At 34.6% G+C, this 24,206-nt stretch overlaps 2 protein-coding genes across 7 annotated transcripts; one reads left to right on the top strand and one right to left on the bottom strand.

Annotated features, from left to right (window-relative positions):
• The first annotated feature begins 5,016 nt into the window (after nucleotides 1-5,016).
• LOC130049748 (uncharacterized) lies at nucleotides 5,017-5,856 on the top strand. The gene has a single exon (XM_056147707.1). It carries the CDS (start codon nucleotides 5,017-5,019, stop codon nucleotides 5,854-5,856), a length of 840 nt encoding a protein of 279 aa, XP_056003682.1.
• Nucleotides 5,857-8,169: 2,313 nt separating this feature from the next.
• On the bottom strand, nucleotides 8,170-23,957 carry LOC125661402 (toll-like receptor 4). Of its 6 annotated transcripts, none has more exons than XM_048893393.2 (4): nucleotides 22,838-23,957; nucleotides 16,464-16,505; nucleotides 15,931-16,031; nucleotides 8,170-10,555 (listed from the first exon to the last, which is right to left on the bottom strand). In XM_048893393.2, the coding sequence occupies exon 4, from the start codon at nucleotides 10,550-10,552 to the stop codon at nucleotides 8,255-8,257; it is 2,298 nt and encodes a 765-aa protein (XP_048749350.1). In that variant the 5' UTR covers nucleotides 10,553-10,555; nucleotides 15,931-16,031; nucleotides 16,464-16,505; nucleotides 22,838-23,957; the 3' UTR covers nucleotides 8,170-8,254. The 6 variants fall into 6 exon arrangements, with proteins under 6 accessions (XP_048749350.1, XP_048749351.1, XP_056002417.1 ...); XM_048893394.2 differs by lacking the exon at nucleotides 22,838-23,957 and adding an exon at nucleotides 19,624-22,688; XM_056146442.1 differs by lacking the exon at nucleotides 22,838-23,957 and adding an exon at nucleotides 20,148-22,688.
• Nucleotides 23,958-24,206: the final 249 nt, after the last annotated feature.

Here is a 24,206-nt window from a genome sequence, read left to right as displayed (position 1 = left end):
CGAATAGATCAATTAAAATAAGACATTGTGTCAATCCTTTTTGATTTTCCAAAGACTGAAGCAAATCAAAATAAAAAGCCAATCGCTTAGTTAAAGCGAAGAGTGCTAGAAGTGTATATTACAGACATGTCACTAAAACACACCCCATCAATGAATGCGAACTTTGAATAAATCTACTCAAATCTATATTCTATTTTCATTTTTCATCTGCATTATAAACTCTATCAGTAAACGATATTTGTATAGTTTCATGTTTATCATACGTGCAATATAGCTAGACTCATATCTCAAAAGTATGTAACTTTTACTTTCTTATTATTAAATATAACATTTAGTTAAATCAAAATTGTAAATAAATCAAACCTTTAACTCTGAAATTTAAAAAGAAAATCATAAAATATCATACAGAAAGAACCAGAGCCACGAATAGCCAAAAATGGCCCTTAGTCAGAACATGATATTATTCTCGGGGACAGAAACCAAGAATATCTATTTTTCAAATATGTTATCCTTTTTCCGATATCTTTTCATTTTTTTTAAGTTATTGACCTTCAAAGTATTCATTGTTTTGGCCAGATTGTTATTGACGTCGCAATTTTGCAACGTAACGTCACAATTTTACAACGTCTCATGTACTTTTACGTGAAAGTTCTCTAGGTATAAAAGTGAAACAAAAACACTATTCAGTGCAATTTAATTATGATATTGTAAATATTTAAATCTGTCTATGTTAATTCTATATTAAAACACACACCTATATAGTATAATCGTACATCTCTTTCTCCTCTCTCTGTTTGTCTCCTTCCCTCTCTTTATATTTTTAAAATTTTTATATATGAAACCATTCAACAGTTTTAAAGTAATATTAATTCAGTACCTCTTTACTTAGCTTTGTTATTTAAGTATGACATAAAGATAAACCCAACCCCAATATTTTAACCGTATAACCATTTATTGCACATACCGATATTTTTTTTTTTTGGGGGGGGGGGTCTTAAAATGTACACGAACACACGGTGGATCCAACCGTTGACTTACGAATAAGATCTATTGACCTATGTGTGTGCGTTTCAATATTACATGTAGTTTATGTTGCATATTGATCACTTCTTTTAACAATCTTTTATAAGTTTGCGGATTTTTATTTTTATTATTTATTTGGGGGGGAGGGGTGTTATTATTATCCCACATGTACATGTAATCACGCCAAAAACAGTAATATCCAGGCTTCGGACAGCGGCGTTATTTCAGACGCACTTTGCTACATGTACAACTTTGGACAGTGAGTAAACATTTTAATCCTATGTTTCACACTTTTATATGTGTTTTGCTAGATAGGGAGTTACGTTTATGATGTGTGTGTGTGTGGGGGGGGGGGATAGGGAAACTGTTACAAAAGTAGCCGTACATGTACAGAATAACACATGAACATTTAGTTTAGCCATATGGATACAATTTATTTTACATTAGTCTAAGAAAATGTTCACGTAAAATATGTTCCATTTATCTAATTTCATTAGTTTCCTATCCGGATCATTTATTAAAATAATATCTAGACCTGTGTGTATTTCAAAATGCCTTAATTATTATCATTAACTCCATAACATCTATGAAATGAATTCATTAATTAAAAAGTCTTATTCTGATACTGCTACATATAATAGAACTAAACTCCCTCCTCGCAAACAAAATGAAGCGGATGTTATTTTCACATAAATAGAAACAAGAATTTTATCAATCAAGGGGTTAACACCATAAAATTTGCTTATCTTAACACTTTCACATTTCTTCCTGTCATTAGGTTTAGTTCTTAACTAACATAAAATGCATGAAGGAAACCTTTTTTCCGTTATCAGACACTTCCTAAGCAGGACAGTGGTTTAATAATGTGTGCAGTTCTTCCTTCTATAATGCTTAGTAATATTTTACTTAATTATGTAGGATAATATATTTAAAAAATAAATACATCAACTTTTACTTCAGGAACGAGTGTGATTCATATGTTCACCTCTATTTTAATCAGTATTAATGATATCGTCTTCTTTTTTCCATTTGTCTTTTTTATTTTGTTATAAGATTTGTGGTTTTAAATATTTGCTGTTAAGACTGAATTTTCAATGATAAATATAATTGAAACAATGAAATATACACTATTTTCGTTAACATTCTTTTTACATTTTTTTTTTTTTTTTTCATTTTCGAATTATTCATTATTATTATCTCTTTTTATTAACTGCCTTGTATTTTTGCTAATTAGATCAAATGTAATTCTGTTTGTCAATGATTTTCATTTAAAAGCAAAACAAGATCCATATTGCTAGATATATTTTACGTATTCATATTTGTATGTATTTCTATATATTGATTTCTGAGGGATGAAATATGCAATGGACCGGAATAGCTGTGTGTCGAAATATAACGGTACCCGATAACGTATGTCCAAATCGGTTGTAACACGTAAACAACGGAACGAATGTTGTAGATCTGTAGCTCAGAGACTTGTAGCCTACAGTCTATTCTTTATATTGTTATGTGGACGCCTAAATTTTTTTTCTGGTACCCATATATTGTACTATAACTTTAGAAATCATTAAACAACACGGGATAGGCCAATATATCTTTGCATCTAAGTAGCCTATCGAGTTAGGCACCCCTCGGTCCTCCAAGTCTTTTTATGTACTGCGACAGCGATTTCAACATGCTCATCAGTGCCAAGAAAACTGAATGCACGGAACTGAAACATGTGAAGCCAGATATTTATTAAATTCAACGGCCTTCAGATAATTAAAATATATATAGTGTGATAACGTATAAAGAAAATGAGTGGTAGTAAAGGCGCAGCGCAGACGATGGGTGGATCTCGATTGTATCTAGAGTGGATTGGGGGACTTAGCTTCGTAATTGGTTGATCAAATAACTAAAACTGTTAACTAGTGCAAGGTTTTTGTAACTATCCCTAACATGGTTACATATATATTCAAGTTCATAAATTGAGCATATAATCTATTTGAAATTTTGGGGGCAAAATCGATTGATGTACATAGCCCGATTCCGACGATGGCGCGGATCCGGTTTTATTTCAATAATATTGTTTGAAATAATCATATTTTATTAACTTTGAATAGTTATTTGCAGAACATAAAAAGTAAAACTTCACTTATCCCCCAGGCCTCGATAAAAAAAAAAAAAACCTCTTAACTTCTATGCAGTATGTAATATACTGATTTACAATTTATTAAGATTTATTGGATCGATGTCCGGGGGTTATACAAATTTTTGGTGCATATTGTTGGATATTATCAGCTTTTACAAAAATAACAGAACTGTTATGGGTTCTGCATGTTATAATTTCTATATGCGCGAATTTTCGCGGAAAAAACACTGGATTTATAACGAAGAAAGTCTAAGCTATTTCATACCATGATGAAATATTGGAATGAAGATACTTTATTTTACTCAAAATCACAGGGTCATATTTGGGTATTCGTGGCTCTTGTTCTATTAAATCATATTCCTTATACTCTATCAGTTTAATACGTTTATTAAAAAAATCATTGTAATGTTTTGATCAAAAATAATATTTGAACAGCGGGTATGTAAAGTGAGGAAGTAAAAGCCTGCTATATAATTAAATGCAAGCAATTTTTAGAAATAACTTACCATAAAAAATATAGAGGACCCCCACCCCCAGATGAAAAACAACGATTTGTGAATTTTAGACGAGAAAATACCAGCTGATCAGGAATACATTTACCACATTTAAGGTACTCTACATCTACAAGAATTTTCTAACGCAATTCTGTTGGAGATTATTCATATCAAAAGGGATAGGGGATGGTCATTACGGTCTATAGACATTTTCTACCTCGATAAATCATAAATGAAACGTACACAAGGTCATTTGACTTTTAAGCTTTCCAAAACAATAGTTAAACTTCAGTATCTGGTGGCATTGGATCTTGAAATCCGCAGGCACCTGAGTTATAAACACTACCAACCCCTCTTCTGATTTATTTTGGTTTGTTTGGTTTGTTTGCGGGGATAATTTCTTAGAAATATGTGGATTCCCTGTCTATCCGATAACAATTTCTATTTATGTAATCGTTTAACGCTTTTTGTAAACTTTAATAGAGATTAAACCTCTACCGATTCTATTATACCGGTAAAAGGCTACGGTAATCACTATATTACAAAAAGTATGAAACGATTACATCAATCGAAATTGGTATGGGACAGACAGGGAATTCACACACTTCAGATGAATGATACCCGCAAAATAAATTCAAGGAGGGGGTAGTAGTGCCCATACTGCAGGCTTCATCAAGATCAGCCTCTGTAGCAGAACGTTATTCGCAGGCCGCGCATTATTCCTGACTGGTTTAAACAATATGATTGAACCACAAAATCGGGCAGTTCGTCAGAAAACATAACCTCGTCCATATCCATTAAATTAGTGAGATATTTCCTTAAACAAGCGGGGTATACTGTACACTATACGGTATTGTCATTGCGTGGTTTACATCGATGGGTCGTTGTGACGTCACAAACAACCAAGAACGATAAGCGGGTAACAATTTCATTATATGCACAAGTTTACAGCTTTTTGTCTGATCAATGCAAAGACAATATTTTATTAGACGCTATTTAGCTTTAATTTATACCTACTATTATGTTTAAAACATAAATTACCACTGTTAGAAATCGTTTCATATGACCTAGAAAGCCTGTGAATTGTGTTGTCATTATAATGACGTAGTTTGCAAATACTAGCTATAACACGGTGGGCTGTTTACGGCGTTTCGCATTGATTGTTAGGCTGTTCACTACATACCGATTCTGGATGACTGTCTGGATGACTGTGGATGACTGTGTGGATGACTGTCTGGATGACTGTCTGGATGACTGTGTGGATGATTGTGTGGATGACTGTGTGGATGACTGTGTGGATGACTGTGTGGATGACTGTGTGGACGACTGTCTGGATGACTGTGTGGATGACTGTTTGGATGACTGTGGATGACTGTGTGGATGACTGTGTGGATGACTGTCTGGATGACTGTGTGGATGACTGTGTGGATGATTTTGTGTATGAGTGTGTGTATGACTGTGTGGATGACTGTCTGGATGACTGTGTGGATGACTGTGTGGATGACTGTGTGGATGACTGTCTGGATGACTGTGTGGATGATTGTGTGGATGACTGTGTGGATGACTGTCTGGATGACTGTGGATGACTGTGTGGATGACTGTCTGGACGACTGTCTGGACGACTGTCTGGATGACTGTCTGGATGACTGTGTGGATGACTGTGTGGATGATTGTGTGGATGACTGTTTGGATGACTGTCTGGATAACTTGTGGATGACTGTCTGGATGATTGTGTGGATGACTGTGTGGATGACTGTCTGGATGACTATGTTGATGACTGTCTGGATGACTATGTGGATGATTGTGTGGGTGACTGTCTGGATGACTGTGTGGACGACTGTGTGGATGACTGTGTGGATGACTGTGTGGATGACTGTGTGGATGACTGTGTGGTTGACTGTCTGGATGACTGTGTGGATGACTGTCTGGATGACTGTGTGGATGACTGTCTGGATGACTGTGTGGATGACTGTCTGGATGACTGTGTGGATGACTGTGTGGATGACTGTTTGGATGACTGTCTGGATGACTGTGTGGATGACTGTGTGGATGACTGTCTGCATGACTGTGTGGATGACTGTGTGGATGACTGTCTGGATGACTGTCTGGATGACTGTGTGGATGACTGTGTTGATGACTGTGTGGATGACTGTCTGGATGACTGTGTGGATGACTGTGTGGATGACTGTCTGGATGACTTGTGGATGACTGTCTGGATGACTGTTTGCCTGATCAGGATCGAGGGTTCAAGGCAGGCGTGACTGCACAACTGGGGATGCCTCCTTCTCCTGGACACCTTTCATTACACCTATCCTGCTTCAGGGGGCCTACGCTTGCCGTAAATTCATTTTTGCATCTCTATAGGATTCATGCGATTGATCATCGTTTGTTTTCTTCGCTTCTGAATATTAATTGGGTATATGTTTCTATGTGTGTGTTCTTCCTCTATTCATTAAGAGGGGTGATTACGATTATCTTGTGCTTTTTGATAATCAGCAGTCATTATCGTATAAACATCATTTGTTAAACATTTCCAATAAAATGTCGAATTAAGATGCAATGTATGCTTTAACACGTGGCAATGTTTTGTCTCCCTTTCATATAGCCCTAGAATTTGTCGATTTCAACATGACAGGCAAATTCTACATCTACCAGCTGATTTCATTATGAAGAATTATATGACGAATAACAATTACAGAATTCGTCTACTTCGCATTAGGAAATGAATAGAAAATTACTTGATTTTTCTATTCTAAACTAGATGGCATGACTTAATACTACTCAACATTTCATATCGAATGTTAGCCTTCTTGGTACACTAATTTTGACTACGAATAACTCCGTTTACCTGATTAAGAAACTTGATATAGGTCTCACGGCGGGTGTGACCAGTCGACAGGGGATGCTTACTCTTCCTAGGCACCTGATCCCACCTCTGTTATGTTCAGGGGTCCATGTTTGCCCAACTATCTATTTGTATTGCTAATAAAATTTAGAAATTCATTTCAAAATTAAGGATTATCTCCCTCACCATAGCTCTTATCCTTTAACGAATTTGACTCCACTTTTTTGGCACACTATTTTAGCCTATAATAGCTCTAAAACGTCATTGTTATTTCGGATTTCAAACATTTCGGTTGAGCATCACTGAAGAGACATAATTTGTCGAAATGCGCATCTGGTGCATCAAAATTGGTACCGTATAAGTTTTACATTATAGGAGTTATGGGATTGATCACTGTTCGTTATCTTCGCTTTTCATGATGTCTGTATCGCATTGATTCGCGTCATCTTAACCTTAATTAAAACACCCACCCTCACTACTAGTTTGTCCTACCCTAAACCCAGCATAATCAAACATGAATTTAAACTACATAAAAATGCTTGCAAATTATTTTTGATATGCTAAACGCGTTCATTTTCTTGTAAATTACATCGCTATTTCTGATTTACAGTGCTATTTCTTGTAATTTGGTGCTATTATAATTTACAATCATTTTTCGTAAATTACAGTGTTATTTTTGTAAATTACAGTGTTATTATTGTAAATTAGTGTTATTATTGTAAATTAGTGCTATTTTTGTAAATTACAGTGTTATTTTTGTGAATTACAGTGCTATTTTTGTAAATTACAGTGCTATTTTTGTAAATTACAGTGTTATTTTTGTAAATTACAGTGTTATTTTTGTAAGTTACAGTGCTATTTTTGTAAATTACAGTGCTATTTTTGTAAATTACAGTGCTATTTTTGAAAATTACTGTGCTATTTTTGTAAATTATAGTGTTATTTTTGTAAATTACAGTGTTATTTTTTGTAAATTACAATATTATTTGTTGTACATTATAGTGTTATGTTTTGTGCTATGTCGTGTAAATACATTGTCTGTTCACTGTTTGAATAGCCTTCGCATACTAATATGTAGAATAGATTTAAAACTCATCTTGTAGCCTCTAAAATCCTTCACAGTTCATACTGTATACCACATAAATCTTCACTACGTCCCTACATAGTTTTCACTTATTGTGGTTCGCGGGGGAAAAGGATAATCAAAAATAAATTGTTTCATATATTCCTAGGTAGTATTTTGTACTTTCTCTATCTATGGATTTTGCTTTATTTATGTGACATGTACACGGCTTGAGATTGATTGCTTTTAAATATTAATTTCTCCAACTTACTACGACAAGTGAAGACAAAAAAGAATGTATGCTAACTTTCCATCTGCCTCTACCTCAGCAAATCTGTGTTTGGGTTTTCTTAAATAGACTACTTTGAGAGATGAATTGTGCCTCTGTAATCATTGATGATAAATCACGCGGTGATCATCTTACAGTTGTCATGCGGTACAGGACAAAATATTCGTTCTATCCGAACTTTTTTCCTTTTAGTTCCTGAAATTGATATTGGAATGACCGTCCTGTAGTGAACTTGATAAAATTATCGTCCAACAAATGAATTGAACAAAGGAATGCACCAAGATGTTGTTTTACCAAAGACAAATACAAAAAAGAACAAGGAAAAAAACTAAATACACTTCATTCTCTCAGCTATTAAAGATACACATGCATAGTAAAATTCAATTTTCTCCTTTTATTTTTATCAATTTCAAACATTTCTGCGAAGTTCGTTCAAATCACCATTAGGCGAATTGAGGGTATCTCCAATTTTCGAACGAAAGGCTGTTACTTCGTCTGAATCTCCATCCTCCGGAAAATCTAAATAAGACTTTGATTCTATCAAATCCATGAATGATCGTGGAAGTTTCTTTATTGCCCCTTTCTCCAAGACGACTAGAAATAACACGTTTTCACCATTACGAGAATAAATTGCTTCCATACGCGCCATATTGAGTTCAAACATGCACCAGTATGATTCTATGAAGTGTGACGTAATGACACAAACAGTTCGTCTGCTGTAATGAATCGCGTTTGTAATGTTATCAGCTATTGCTGTTCCGGGAATGAAATCTCGATGGTGTATACACAGTTTTAGATTATATTCCTCTTCTAGTCGCTTTACAAGATCAATCACAAATCGCCTGTCTTTATCAGCATATGAAACAAACGCATCAAAATAGTATGAACTTTGACCTATGACGTCACTTCTTCGCACATTATCTCTGTACTTTTCTCTTGCTACGTAATACATGAACCTCAGCTTCCATCTGTATCGATACACAATGCGACTAAGGGCTGTCGTCATAACAACGATTATTAATGACGTCATCATTAAAATAACGAGGATGTAAGAGGAGCACTGCTTTTCCAGACCTTGAAGTAAATCCTCGATGTTTGTGAAGGGAATTTGAGTAGACTGCCGAGAAGAATTGGAAAATGTACATGTATAATTACCGAAATTCACGAAATTAATTTCCTTAGAGCTGTGCATCCATTTGATGAATTTCAAGTTTTCACAGTCACATTTGAATCTGTTGCCTAACAGATTGACGTTTATCTTTCTCTGTTTGGATATAAAATCCAGAGCATGTCTCGTTTCCTCGTCCAAGACCAACAACTGGTTATAGGAGAGATCCAATTGAGCAAGGTTTGTCATATGTTTCAAAGGTAATGAAAACTCACTTAAGGAATTGTAGCGAAGGTTAAGAGTCTTCAAACGATTCAAATTGCGGAAGATATTGTCAGGAAGTTGCACAATCCTGTTTCGTGATAAGTTCAGCGATGCTAATCTATAAAGCCTCTGAAATATTTTTCCTTTATGGTCACTTTCTAAATTTTCTCCCAGTGCATTATGGGAAAGATCGAGATGTGATAGATTTGGAAAATCTTCGAAAAATCTGGGTGATATATAACTACAAAAATTGTTGGAAAAGTCTGCATGTCTAACACTCTCTATGCCTTTTAAAGGACCATTTAGCCTATAAACAATACTATTCTGCATAAAAATGTGTGTGAGTACTGGTTTACTAACAGTTTTGAAAATAAAATCTTGGAGAACCATTTTATATAAATTATCATGAAAATAAAATCTTTTTAATTTCGGTGGAATGTATATACTGACATTTTTAGGTCCTCGGAAAGTTGAAAGTGACGCTGAAGACGACATCGAAACTTCAGTGTGCAAATCTTTACAAGTTTGTAGGTCTGGTCGCGTATCATTGCACCCGATGAAGAATTCTTTTACGTATATTTGATGAAAAGTCGACTGAAAACTTATGTTGAGGCTAACAACATTCTCTAAATGACCAAATTCTACAATATAGAGACCAAAGCTGAGAATGTTATTAGCGAGATTTAAATGTTTAAGAGATCTTGGTAACTCAGTCAAGACGCCCAGTTCAAGACTGCTAATGCGATTGGACGCTAAATTCAGTTCTTCTAAGTGTGTGTGTTTCAGATAAGCAATGTGGTACTTTCTGATGATGAAACTGACGCCATAGGTGCACTGTAAATTTTCAAAATTCAGAAACCGGATTGTCGAAGAGTTTTGCAAATCTCTAGATATGTTAAACAAAACCTTTAACGTTAGTTCTTGATTACCAGAAATGTCAAGACGCCGTAGATTTGAGAGTTCTTGTAGAGAATGCAATTCAACCGTATGAAGATTATTGTTAGCAAGACTTAAATTCTGTAGGGCGGTATAGTTTGCCAATGACGTATTTTCAATTTTTCGCAAATTATTATTGGAGACATCTAAATGAACGATGTTTTGGGGAAGATTTGGTGGGAAAATTGAGATGATGTTATGTGCAAGGCTTATTCCGACAACGTCATCGCTAAATAATGGAGCTGACTTCAAGTTAAGGTTTTCACAATTTGCAAACAATTTTCCATGAACTTCATGACATCTGCAGTTGACATTTGATGAACACTGTAGGGATTCCGTGGGCACTAATGTTGTCAGGAAAACGTAAAATACACAGCAGAACTTTGCTACCTCCAACATTTTCTACAAAGAAGTATCACGATATTCAAAATAAGCACAAGAAAAATTATTAAGATTTTAAACAACAAAAGAAAAGGAGAAATGGAGGAAAGAAAGACAACAGGATATAAAAGGCGTGCTAATTGTTTTAAAAGACAGGTATACGTAATGTAATGCTGACGTAATGTAATGCTGACGTAATGTAATTCTGACGTAATGTAATGCTGTCGTAATGTAATGCTAACGTAAATCCTAGAGTAAAGGGATTCCATGTCCCTTCACCTCCAATCTGTCCAGCCTATGACTTCAGTCCCCGTCAGACCTATGATTTTAATAATTTCATTATATCGGACATTTTACTGATAATCTCTCAGCTACTGAGGATGTCTGAAATTTACTGGGAGTATCCGAGTAATTAATCATGTCAGATTAACTGATAATTGCTAAGTGTTACTAATAATATGTGTGAATGGTGAAGATAACGAATAGTGATCAATCTCATAACTCCTATAAGCAATACAAAGTAGAGAGGTTGGGAAAACACGGACTCCTGGAAATACCAGAGGTAGGATAAGGTTCCCAGCAAGAGTAATCATCCCCTCTCCTCAATAATTAGTGCAAGGATTACTGATAATGTCTGAATGTTTTAATAAAGTATCTGGGGGTTACCATGTGTGAGTTTTGTTAATAATGTGTATGTTAGGGTTACTGATAATGTCTGCATGTTACTGATAATGTGTGAGAGAGATTACTGATAATGTGTGAATGTTACTGATAGTGTGTGTGTGAGAGATTACTGATAATGTGTGTGAATGTTACTGATAATGTGTGAATGTTACTGATAATGTGTAAATGTTAATGATAATGTGTGAATCTTATTGATAATGTGTGAATGTTAAGATAATGTGTGAATGTTACTGATAGTGTGTGAATGTTACTGATAATGTGTGAATGTTACTGATAATGTGTGAATGTTAATGGTAATGTGTGAATCTTATGGATAATGTGTGAATGTTACTGATAATGTGTGAATGTTTATGCTATTGTGTGAATGTTACTGATAATGTGTGAATGTTAATGATAATGTGTGAATGCTACTGATAATGTGTGTATGTTACTGATAATGTGTAAATGTTAATGATATTGTGTGAATATTACTAATAATATGTGAATGTTACTGATAATGTGTGAATGTTACTGATAATGTATGAATGTTAATGATAATTTGTGAATGTTACTGATAATGTGTGAATGTTAATGATAATGTGTAAATGTTAATGATAATGTGTGAATCTTATTGATAATGTGTGCATGTTAATGACAATGTGTGAATGTTAATGATAATGTGTGAATGTTACTGATAATTTGTGAATGTTACTGATAATGTGTGAATGTTATTGATATTGTGTGAATGTTACTGATAATGTGTGAATGTTAATGATAATGTGTGTGAAAGATTACTGATAATGTGTGAATGCTACTGATAATGTGTGAATGTTATTGATAATGTGTGAATGTTATTGATAATGTTTGAATCTTATTGATAATGTGTGAATGTTAATGATAATGTGTGAATGATACTGATAATGTGTGAATGTTATTGATAATGTGTTAATCTTATTGATAATGTGTGAATCTTATTGATAATGTGTGAATGTTAATGATAATGTGTGAATGATACTGATAATGTGTGAATGTTAATGATAATGTGCGAATCTTATTGATAATGTGTGAATGTTAATGATAATGTGTGAATGCTACTGATAATGTGTGAATGTTAATGATAATGTGTGAATCTTCTTGATAATGTGTGAATGTCAATGATAATGTGTGTGAGAGATTATTGATAATGTGTGAATGTTATTGATAATGTGTGTTTGAGATTACTGATAATGTGTGAATGTTACTGATAATGTGTGAATGTTACTGAAATGTGTGAATGTTAATGATAATGTGTGAATCTTATTGATAATGTGTGAATGTCAATGATAATGTGTGTGAGAGATTATTGATAATGTGTGAATGTTATTGATAATGTGTGTTTGAGATTACTGATAATGTGTGAATGTTACTGATAATGTGTGAATGTTACTGATAATGTGTGAATGTTACTGATAATGTGTGCATGTTACTGATAGTGTGTGAATGTTACTGATAATGTGTGTTTAAGAGTTACTGATAATGTGTGTTTAAGAGTTACTGATAATGTGTGAATGTTACTGATAATGTGTGTGTGAGAGATTACTGATAATGTGTGAATGTTACTGATAATGTGTGAATGTTACTGATAATGTGTGAATGTTACTGATAATGTGTGTTTGAGAGTTACTGATAATGTGTGAATGTGTTACTGATAATGTATGTGAGAGATTACTGATAATGTGTGAATGTTACTGATAATGTGTGAATGTTGCTAATAATATTTGACAGTTACTGATATTGTGTGAATATTACTAATAATATGTGTGACTAAAGATAATGTTTCAATGTTACTGATAGTGTGTGTTTGAGAGTTACTGATAATGTGTGAATGTTACTGATAATCTGTTTGAGATTTTCTGATACTATGTGAATGTTACCAATAACGTATGTGAAATTACTGATAATATGTGAATGTGACTGATAATGTGTGAATGTGACTAATAATGTGTGTGTGTGTGATTACTGATAATGTGTGAATGTTACTAATAATGTTTGTGAAATTAGTGATAATGTGTGAATATTACTGATAATGTGCGAGAGATTACTGATGATATGTGAATGATGCTAATGTGTGTGAAGTTACTGAGAATATTTTAACGTTACTGATAATGTGTGTGTGATTACTGATAATGTTTCAATGTGACCAATAATGTATGTGAGATTACTGATAATGTATGAATGTTAAAGATAATTTGTGAATGTTACTGATCATGTGTGAATGTTACTAATAATGTGTGTTTGAGAGTTACTGATAATGTGTGAATGTTAATGATAATGTGTGAATGTTAATGATAATGTTTGTGAGATTACAGATAATGTTTGAATGTTACCTATAATATGTGTTTGATTACTAATATGTGTGTGAGTACTGATAATGTGTGAGATTACTGCTAATGTTTGAATGTTACTGATAATATGAGTGTGATTACTGATATTATTTGTGTGTTTACTTATAAGTTTTCAATGTCACTGATAATGTGTGTGAGATTTATTGATAATGTCTGAATGTTACTAATAATTTGTGTGAAGGTTACTAATAGAATCTGAATGTTTCTAATAATGCGTGAGTGAGGGTTACTGATAGAATCTGAATGTTAATAATATTGTGTGTGAGCGTTACTGATAGTATCTGAGAATGTTTGAAGTTTCTACTGACGACTGTGATATGCTGATGTCTGAGATTACTAATGATGTTCGAGCTTGTAATGATGATTGCGATATTCTGATGGTGTCTGAGAATGACTGACCATGTCTTAATTTTACTGATATTGCCTGAGTGGTGATGAGGTGACAGCACCGTTGATGACAAATGTAAATTCCAACATTTGCTGTTTACTGTTGTAAGTGGTAATCGTCCTTGTTTCCAATTTTCATTCATAATGCACTGTGAATTTCTCTATCGCTGAAGATTAATGACACACTGATTTTGGTTACAGATAACTCCGTTTACCTAATCAAGAATTAAGGCTCATGCCGAGTGTGACCGGTCGACAGAGGATGCTTACTCCTCCTAGGCACTTGATTCCACCTCTGATATATCCAGGGGCCGTTGTTTGCCCAACTCTCTATTTTGTATTGCTTATAGGAGTTATGAGATTGATCACTGTTCGTTATCTTCACCTTTCATTCTATTCATCTTAATCTCATCCCAGAAGGAGGACTTGTCAAATAAAAACAAAGGATACCAGAAAATGTCCACCAAAGAATTATAAAATCAACCGTAACATTCAGTGAAATAACCGCAGGTCTTTGTAGAAATAAGTTGTCTCCATTTCTTAAGGTTCAGTGAAATAACCGCAGGTCTTTGTAGAAATAATTTGTCTCCATTTCTTAAGGTTCAGTGAAATAACCGCAGGTCTTTGTAGAAATAGTTTGTCTCCATTTCGTAACGTTCAGTGAAATAACCGCAGGTCTTTGTAGAAATAAGTTGTCTCCATTTCTTAGACATTTTATTTGTGCTTTGTTGATTTAGACTGAATTTACTTCTTGAAGATATTTGCAAACGGCAGGTGTGACCGGTCAACAGGGGATGCGTACTCTTTTTAGGAACCTGATGCCACTTCTGCTTTGTGCAGTAGTCCGTGGTTGTCATATTTGTATTCTTTATAGGATTAAGGGATTGATCCTTCAAAAGTACAGGTACTACTGGAAAAAGGTTTCAAAAAATTATTTACCTCCCCAGCACTAATATGCATTAAGTTGTTTGTTCATATTGTTCCAGTCTGGTGGTGGATCCAGAGGTGAGTATAGGGAGCGTGCACATATGCACACACCTTTAGTTGGATAATTCTTTATACCAGAAAAGGTTTGAGTCATTTTGTGAGTTAGAAATTCTCTAATTCGGCGGAAAAGTTGTCATCTAATGTGATATGAAAAAATCCTATCTCAAAACATATTAATCTGCTTTTGTATTACAGAGATATGGTTATATTTTTGTCTACCCATGTGCTAAAGAGGAAGTCTTACGCTTTTGTCTGCCCCTGTACTACAGAGACATGGTGAGATTTTTGTCTGCCCCTGTACTACAGAGACATGATATTTTTGCCTGCCCCTGTACTGTAGAGACGTGGTTATAACTTTTGTCTACCCCTGTACTACAGAGACATGGTGAGATTTTTGTCTGCCTTTGTACTACATTGTCGTTGTTATAACTTTTGTCTACCCCTGTACTACAGAGACGTGGTTATAACTTTTGTCGACCCCTGTACTAAAGAGACATGGTGAGATTTTTGTCTGCCCCTGTACTACAGAGTCATGGTGAAACTTTTTCGTGTTCTTGTACAACAGAAGCATGCTTATTTTTTTTTTTTTATCTTTATTTTTTATCTAGCATGACAGGAGTGGATCCAGGAATTGTGGTTAGGGGGTGTAATGTTTTGAGGCAGGGGGTCTGAGGGCCGCCCTGAGGTCCCCAGTGGGTCCAGCTGGTGGGGGCCTAGGGGGGCGAAGGCCCCGAAAGCTCCTGGATTTAACGGATTTTATAGGGCTAGCAGTATGTCTCCTGTGCATACATTTTAACTATTTTCTGTCTTTTTTCCTAAGGTGAAATTAATAAAATGGTGCCAATTTTAAGAGTTTGGTGGAAAATGTAAGTTCTCCCAATGAAAGTAATTAATGAATAAAAAGATGTTGTCATTTATTTCTCCGAGAAGAAATCATTGCTTCTTATATCGTTTACAATTTTCTAAACAAGAGACCTTAAATTTGAAATTTTAGGGGGTGGCTGCGCCCCCTTCACTTAAATCCGCAACTGCATGAAGATTTCGTGGAAAGTGTGGATGACCCTGTGCGTGTTACCCTGTACAAATGAGATTCAATATCTTATTGCTGAAATATTATCCACAAATGCTAAAATTCATAGCTCATTTAATTGCTACATAGCTAATTAATGTCTAGCACTTGCAAGCTGATCATTTTGCAGTAAGGAAATCATCCTTATATGGCATGCATGAGAAACTCATTGTAAAATGACAGAGCTGAAGGAGTATGACACCACTCGCATATGTATATACACGCAGAAACAACAATTTCATAAAAATATTTCTATCAGTCTGGTCATTATGCTAGTCGGAAAAAGAGGGAAACGAAACATGCATGCATATGTATAAGAAAATAGGGAAATTCTAAAAGAGAGAGAGAGAGAGAGAGAGAGAGAGAGAGAGAGAGAGAGAGAGAGAGAGAGAGAGAAGCATTGCAGCTGATATGGGGATCTGTCAAACATTCAACTCACGGAAAACTGTATACATCAATCACCAGAAATCTTGGTACATAACTGCAAAATACAAAAATCCATCATGTAAAATGAAATAGTTTTGGTACAATTTCATAACATATAACGCCACTGCAAAACTCCCAGTTAGGTGTCGAGGAAGTCTTGAGATGATAAAACCAAACGAACAAACGCGGATCCAGATCAGAAGTTGGGGAAATTGACGTCATAGACACCATCTGGGATTCGTTTACAAATACATCTATTTACAAATTCAGTGTCATTTCTAAAGTACATACAGGGGAGGACCGCTGTATTTTTCGGAGGAAGGCAACGGTACTAATAAAATCAAATAATAAAATTTAAATCTCACAACAAAGGCCTTTTGAAATCGTTCTCCCCTGTCAAAACAAGACACTCTACGTGCTCTTTAAACCATTGAACTGACCAGCAACATTCAAATTATTATTGTTATTTATCTTATTTTCATTTCTATTTGAATCTATTTCAAGTTTAAAATCATAGTGTAGTTGGGTCGTTTCGGAGTCGCCACTATCAAATCAAATAAAACAAACACAACACGAAGTACAGACTATACGAACGCCAGACCTGCTACAATACAATCATCTGCTAACACAGGATACAATGACACAAAATACGATAATGCTTTGTAACACGATACGACGAGATCATCAAGTGTATTGGAAGAAGTTATACACCCATTCAGTCCATACATTTATCTGCACACATGTAAAGTTTATCCCCCCCCCCCCCCCCCCACACACACACACACCACCCCCTTCCGCCCTTGACGACTTCGTACGAAACCAACTCTTTTATCCAAAAGCACCTCTTAAGTTAACTTTTTTTCTATATCTTTTAATGTAATAAGTAGTAAATGATCACTCCTCTCCTTCGGTCCACTGAGTTTGGATAAGAAAAGATCGGCCCTGACTTGATTACGTGTATTGACAGGTATCAAAGTATTGATGGGTGTGCATAAAGCCGTGATGTGACGCAGTGAATTTGATGCCCACTTATTTTGTTATGTTCGAGAGTTTCATGTGTTTATAGTAAGTCTTGTGAAATTAAACTTCATATCATATGGCCATACCTCTGCACAAAGTGACAATAAAAGGTATTACAAAATATGTTGTAGATCCTAGCGGAAATCTACATGCACCTGTATACCACGGTATAAATCTACATGTACCTCTATAACACGGTATAAATCTACATGTACCTCTATAACACGGTGTAAATCTACATGTACCTGTATAACACGGTATAAATCTACATGTACCTCTATAACACGGTGTAAATCTACATGTACCTGTATACCACGGTATAAATCTACATGTACCTCTATAACACGGTGTAAATCTACATGTACCTGTATACCACGGTATAAATCTACATGTACCTGTATAACACGGTATAAATCTACATGTACCTCTATAACACGGTATAAATCTACATGCACCTGTATAACACGGTATAAATGTACATGTACCTCTATAACACGGTATAAATCTACATGCACCTGTATAACACGGTATAAATCTACATGTACCTCTATAACACGGTATAAATCTACATGCACCTGTATAACACGGTATAAATCTACATGTACCTCTATAACACGGTATAAATCTACATGTACCTGTATAACACGGTATAAATCTACATGTATCTGTATAACACGGTATAAATCTACATGTACCTCTGTAACACGGTATAAATCTACATGTACCTGTATAACACGGTATAAATCTACATGTACCTCTATAACACGGTATAGATCTACATGTATCTGTATAACACGGTATAAATCTACATGTACCTGTATAACACGGTATAAATCTACATGTACCTCTATAACACGGTATAAATCTACATGTACCTGTATAACACGGTATAAATGTACATGTATCTGTATAACATGGTATAAATCTACATGTATCTGTATAACATGGTATAAATCTACATGTACCTGTATAACACGGTATAAATCTACATGTACCTCTATAACACGGTATAAATCTACATGTATCTGTATAACACGGTATAAATGTACATGTATATGTATACCATGGTATAAATCTACATGTACCTCTATAACACGGTATAAATCTACATGTATCTGTATAACAAGGTATAAATCTACATGTACCTCTATAACACGGTATAAATCTACATGTATCTGTATAACACGGTATAAATCTACATGTACCTCTATAACACGGTATAAATCTACATGTACCTGTCTACCATGGTATAAATCTACATGTACATGTATACCACGGTATAAATCTACATGTACCTCTATAACACGGTATAAATCTACATGTACCTGTCTACCACGGTATAAATCTACATGTACCTCTATAACACGGTATAAATCTACATGTACCTGTATAACACGGTATAAATCTACATGTATCTGTATAACACGGTATAAATCTACATGTACCTCTATAACACGGTATAAATCTACATGTACCTGTATAACAAGGTATAAATCTACATGTATCTGTACACCACGGTATAAATCTATACGTACTGTGTTTCACGAGTTAAATTTACCACATGTGTACAACCCCCTGCCTCCAGTACACATCTGATATTTTGCAATGGAGCATTAATAGACACGAGAAATGATTAGGTTTCCTGGGGTGAATCCTCTTTTTTCATACATCGATGAGGAATATAATTTGTAGTGTGGCAATGTTTCTAATTACATTCCTGTATTCCACATGTAATATAGCTCGTGAAATACACGTCTCATTCGCCTCGTGAAATACACGTGTGAAATACACGTGTGATTAGTCTTGGGAAATACACGTGTAATTATTCTTGTCAAAACAGATCTTTGCATTGAGATTATACTGGGCATTTTTAGAACGGCTGCGTGTTTTTACTTTAATATGGATAAATAATTTACAATTGAAGAAATTAGATCTTTATATTGTAATACTATTTGTTTATGAATAAAAGCTTTTATTTGTAAACCAGTGTCGACATCAAGAGATAAATCTAATTAGAATGATAATGGTATACGTTAAAAGCTTATGGGACTTACATGTATGTGAATATCGTAGTTTAAACTGTGTGAATAGGTTAGTGCAAATTTTTAAAAAAAAAGATTAATAGAAAGAGAGTGAGGCGTGAGTAGACTTACAGTTTTTAACAGTTTGTGAAATCTGCCCTTTTTATCCGCCTCTGTACAAATTAACCTCATAAAGCACTGATACACTGTTAATTAATTATTTGATCCGCCTCTGTACAAATTTACTTCATGAAGCACTGATACACAGTTAATTCTTTGATCCGCCTCTGTACAAATTAACCTCATAAAGCACTGATAGACAGTCAATGAATTCCTTGATCCGCCTCGGTACTAATTAACTTCATAAAGCACTGGCACACAGTTAATTCTTTGATCCGCCTCGGTACAAATTAACCCCATAAAGCACTGATAGACAGTCAATGAATTCCCTGATCCGCCTCTCTACAAATCAACCTCATAAAGCACTGACACACAATCGATAAATTCCTTGATCCGCCTCTGTACAAATTAACCTAAACAGGTACTGATACAGTCAAGTATTTCCTAGATCCACCGCTATACAACCGGTGCCTAGTTAACTAGTTTCGTCATCTCCCCTATTCTGATTCTGGTTTTTAATTGCATTCATTCGATACCTTTCCCCCGACGGTAATCACAGATATATCACTCCGAAAAGTCAGCATGTGAATAAAAGTGTATTAGCTGCGTCAATATTGTCTGTAAGAGCAGGTACTTTCCTTTTGTCGGTTAAATTATGTAACACTTAAGAATTTTGTCCGACAATATCGTTACAACCGTTCAGCACGGGACCATAAATCCGCAGTGACCTACAGACTGCCACTGAAATCCGGGTGTACCTTGTTTGTCACCTCCTAGATCGTCATGAATATCCGACATTTAAAGAATTGATAGCTCATGACGGATTTTAAATATCTTCATTTCCTATTCAAATTTTCATCATTCAGCGGTTTTTATGTATGGTGTTATTTTAAACTGTGATTTACACAATAGCATTAGTGTAGAAAGCGATGGCGTTCTGGACGCGGAAGGTTAACTCTTAGGACTTCCTGGGAACAAAGCATCAATCATTTGTAGTGATTAGTTTACAGGACAGAACACAGGTCTGAATGTAAGGCATGAAGTGATTTAATAGGAATGATTAATGAGAATTAATACAACTATATCAGTTTATTATAGCATCTCTCTCTCTCTCTCTCTCTCTCTCTCTCTCTCTCTCTCTTGAATACGCTATCTAAATTGTCAACTTTTCAGGGGAACATTTCTCCTTTTTCAGAAAAAAATACTAACATAGGAACTGAGCGTACATCGGTTCATCGAGGTCACACGTCAGGTGTTAACTCGAGAGCAAATTAGAACAGATAATTGTAAAGAGCCGCAAGTCGTCGCAAAAGAAATTTACTGACTACACACGACAACAGTAGCTCTGCCCTTCATATAATTCAAAAGTCAACAGCTTCAAAAAAAAAAAAAAAAAAAAAAGAAAGAAAGAAAAACAACGGCTAAATCGTCCATGATTTTATAAATGAGATCCACCCTAATACCCTCTCACAGTCGTTGGACTGACGCAATTAAAAAAGAATTCTGCGCACTATCCAGGTCTTAAAATACAAAATGTATGTGTGTTTTGCAACGCTGCTTCGAAAATTAAATGTAAGAATTATTTCAGGGATACATTTCTACCACACGCTTAGTATACCACTAAACACCTATTCAAAACTGAGCGGAAAACTTACAGTATCTTCAAGTAAAAAAAATATATCAAAATAATTACCAAATATCTTACCTACGTCAAGTAAAAAGAAACTCAAAATAATTACTAGATATCTTATCTACGTCAAGTAAAAAGAAACACAGAATAATTACCAAATATATAAATCCTGAACTACTCATGAATACATTGTATAATGATATTCTTTAAAGATAAAAATTAAAAAAAAAAGGAAAAGGAAGAAAAGAAAACAACAACAAATAAATAGATAATTAGAAAGAAAAGAAAAAAACCAAGCACTAAAGCGGCTTTAGTTACGCTGTTCGCGTCCTCGACGGTCGGGTCGTGGTTTGAGTACACATCCGTGATTTATGAATGGGAGTGCCGCACACTTCGCTTTAGGGAGACGGACCGCGTGAAAGCAGAACAGCTGGGACACTTATAATGTCTAGCGTGAATAATAAGGCGTGTTGACTCTCGAGACATCCAGAGTAGAAACGTCCGGAATCTTCATGTGTGCGTCATTGTTTTTAAGTTTTACACACAATCTGTATTGTGTAATGCAGTTAAAAGCGTACTTGTAGTGCAACATCAGAGCTCATTACATCGCTCAAACAAAATAATAAACATTTTAAAAAATTAAGAAATTTAACATATATTAAAAGTATATTATTAATATTAATATGTACATTGTAACATTGAGACTGAATGGACCCGTTAAAGGATGCATCTAAAATTGCAGTTCCCTTGGATTATTTACTTTTAAGAGATACTTACTATAACAAATGTAGAAAAGAACACACGGCACTGTTTCTGTTCAGTTTATGTGTACGTTACTGATAAATCAATACGGCAACCGTGCGCGTAAAATTGCCATCCCCCTCCCCCCTCCCAATATCTGGGTCACTATCTGTTTGTATATTATCTGTTTGTATATTATCTGTTTGTGTATTATCTGTTTGTTTATTATCTGTTTGTATAGCATATGTTTGTGTATTTCTGTTTGTATATTATCTGTTTGTATATATCTGTTTGTTTATATCTGTTTGTATATAATTTATTTGTATATTATCTGTTTGTATATTTCTATTTTTAAAATTTATCTTCGTCGGCAAAGGACTTGTTTAATTCGTGATTAATTTTATAAACAAGTGTACTTATAAATAAGAAAAGCAAAACAAACATCAAATGAGCCATTGATTTGGTTACAGTTAACGTGTAACCACGCGATGTTACATGTATCAATTTAGTTAATTGAATTTGAAGAGGTACATATTTTTTTTAATTCTGTACTTACTATCGAGAAACACTTTTTTACGCTAATTTGTCTAGTTCATTTGCAGGGACAGATCCCGATTTTTTTCTAAGTTGGGCTTTCCGCATAGAAAAGGGAGAAAGGTAGATACCTTTTAGTTAAAAGTGGTTGACCAAAGAGTTATTTTAATTCTAAAAGCCCCCCCCCCCCCCCCCCCACTTAGATCCGCCACTGATGTACAACCTTTCTCTACTGACATCATACTGGATATATAGGTAACGTAAATGACATCTGTCTATATCTATATCACGATATAAATTTGATATGATACATGTACTTACCAATAAACGCATTCACTGGTCGCACGTTGCACACAAGCTGCTCACAGGGAAGATACTTTATCAGGAAATACGATCCCAAATTCGAATTAATTTGAACGACTTGAGGACACGGAAGAAATGCTATAACATGTACAAATCAGATGCTAATCTCAGCTTCACAACAAGGCTGTTTCTATTTCCATAAAATTAAGTAATTGAGTTAAAATAAATCATATCTCTGCGTCTCACAATCAAGCGACACGAATTTTTTTTTCAGTGCGTTTGCGATTCCCCTACTTGACCAAGGTACACATCGTGTTCATTTGTTTAGAAATCTACATGGGTAATGTAAGGAGGAACGTGTCCCGGTGAAATGGTGATCTTTGTCATTGGAAACCTCATATATGTTCCTTAGTTTTTCAATACAGCAGACGAATAATACAAACACCGTGTATCTTTCAAAATGTTATGAAATAATTTAACAAATATTGTACATAAGTATTATTGTTATAGATGACACGTGACAACACTAAACACAGCTCTAAAATAAAATAAGAAATGAAAACCGTCATGCTATCCGGACAACCTCCCCCCCTTTTTTTTTTCTTACACCAATAATTTAATTACATGTGGTAAAGAACTAACAAAACCAACAAATACAAAAAGAGACAAACAAAAAAAATAATGATAATAATACCCCCCACCAAAGAAAGAAACAAACAAAATAATGATAATAATACCCCCCACCAAAGAAAGAAACAAACAAAATAATGATAATAATACCCCCCACCAAAGAAAGAAACAAACAAAATAATGATAATAATACCCCCCACCAAAGAAAGAAACAAACAAAATAATGATAATAATACCCCCCACCAAAGAAAGAAAGAAACAAAATAATGATAATAATACCCCCCACCAAAGAAAGAAAGAAACAAAATAACTAGACACGATCTCGTTGCGAGCAACGAGTAGGTCTTCGGTCCGATTCTGTTGGTGAAGAACAACTATAGATATAGAGAATAAGCAACTAAAGTCGTCAAATAAACGAAAAACATAGTAAGACGTGAGATTTCTCATTCTCAAACAACCTCCCCTTCTTTTCATTCACTTCCGTATAAAATCTCTTTAAAAAACCAGAAATCGGACATGTCTCACAATCGGAATTGAATTTCGAAAAAGTATTTAACGTTTCTTTATAGATAGATAACGTCCAAAGATATGTGAAAATCATCAAACACTTTATTTATAAGCGAGATATATGGGGGAAAAGAAAGACCAATTTCCAGAATTTTTCTCGAAAAATCGGAAGTTGCTATTTTAACTTCCGGCAAGTCGAACATTTTCTGAAACTCTGAAAGAGACCTAATTATTCCATAAAAATTTTGTT

This window comes from Ostrea edulis, chromosome 8 (assembly GCF_947568905.1).
Source record: "Ostrea edulis chromosome 8, xbOstEdul1.1, whole genome shotgun sequence".
Classification (NCBI taxonomy): domain Eukaryota; kingdom Metazoa; phylum Mollusca; class Bivalvia; order Ostreida; family Ostreidae; genus Ostrea; species Ostrea edulis.
Note: the sequence above shows the minus strand (reverse complement) of the source record. Positions and strands in the feature narration are given on the sequence as shown.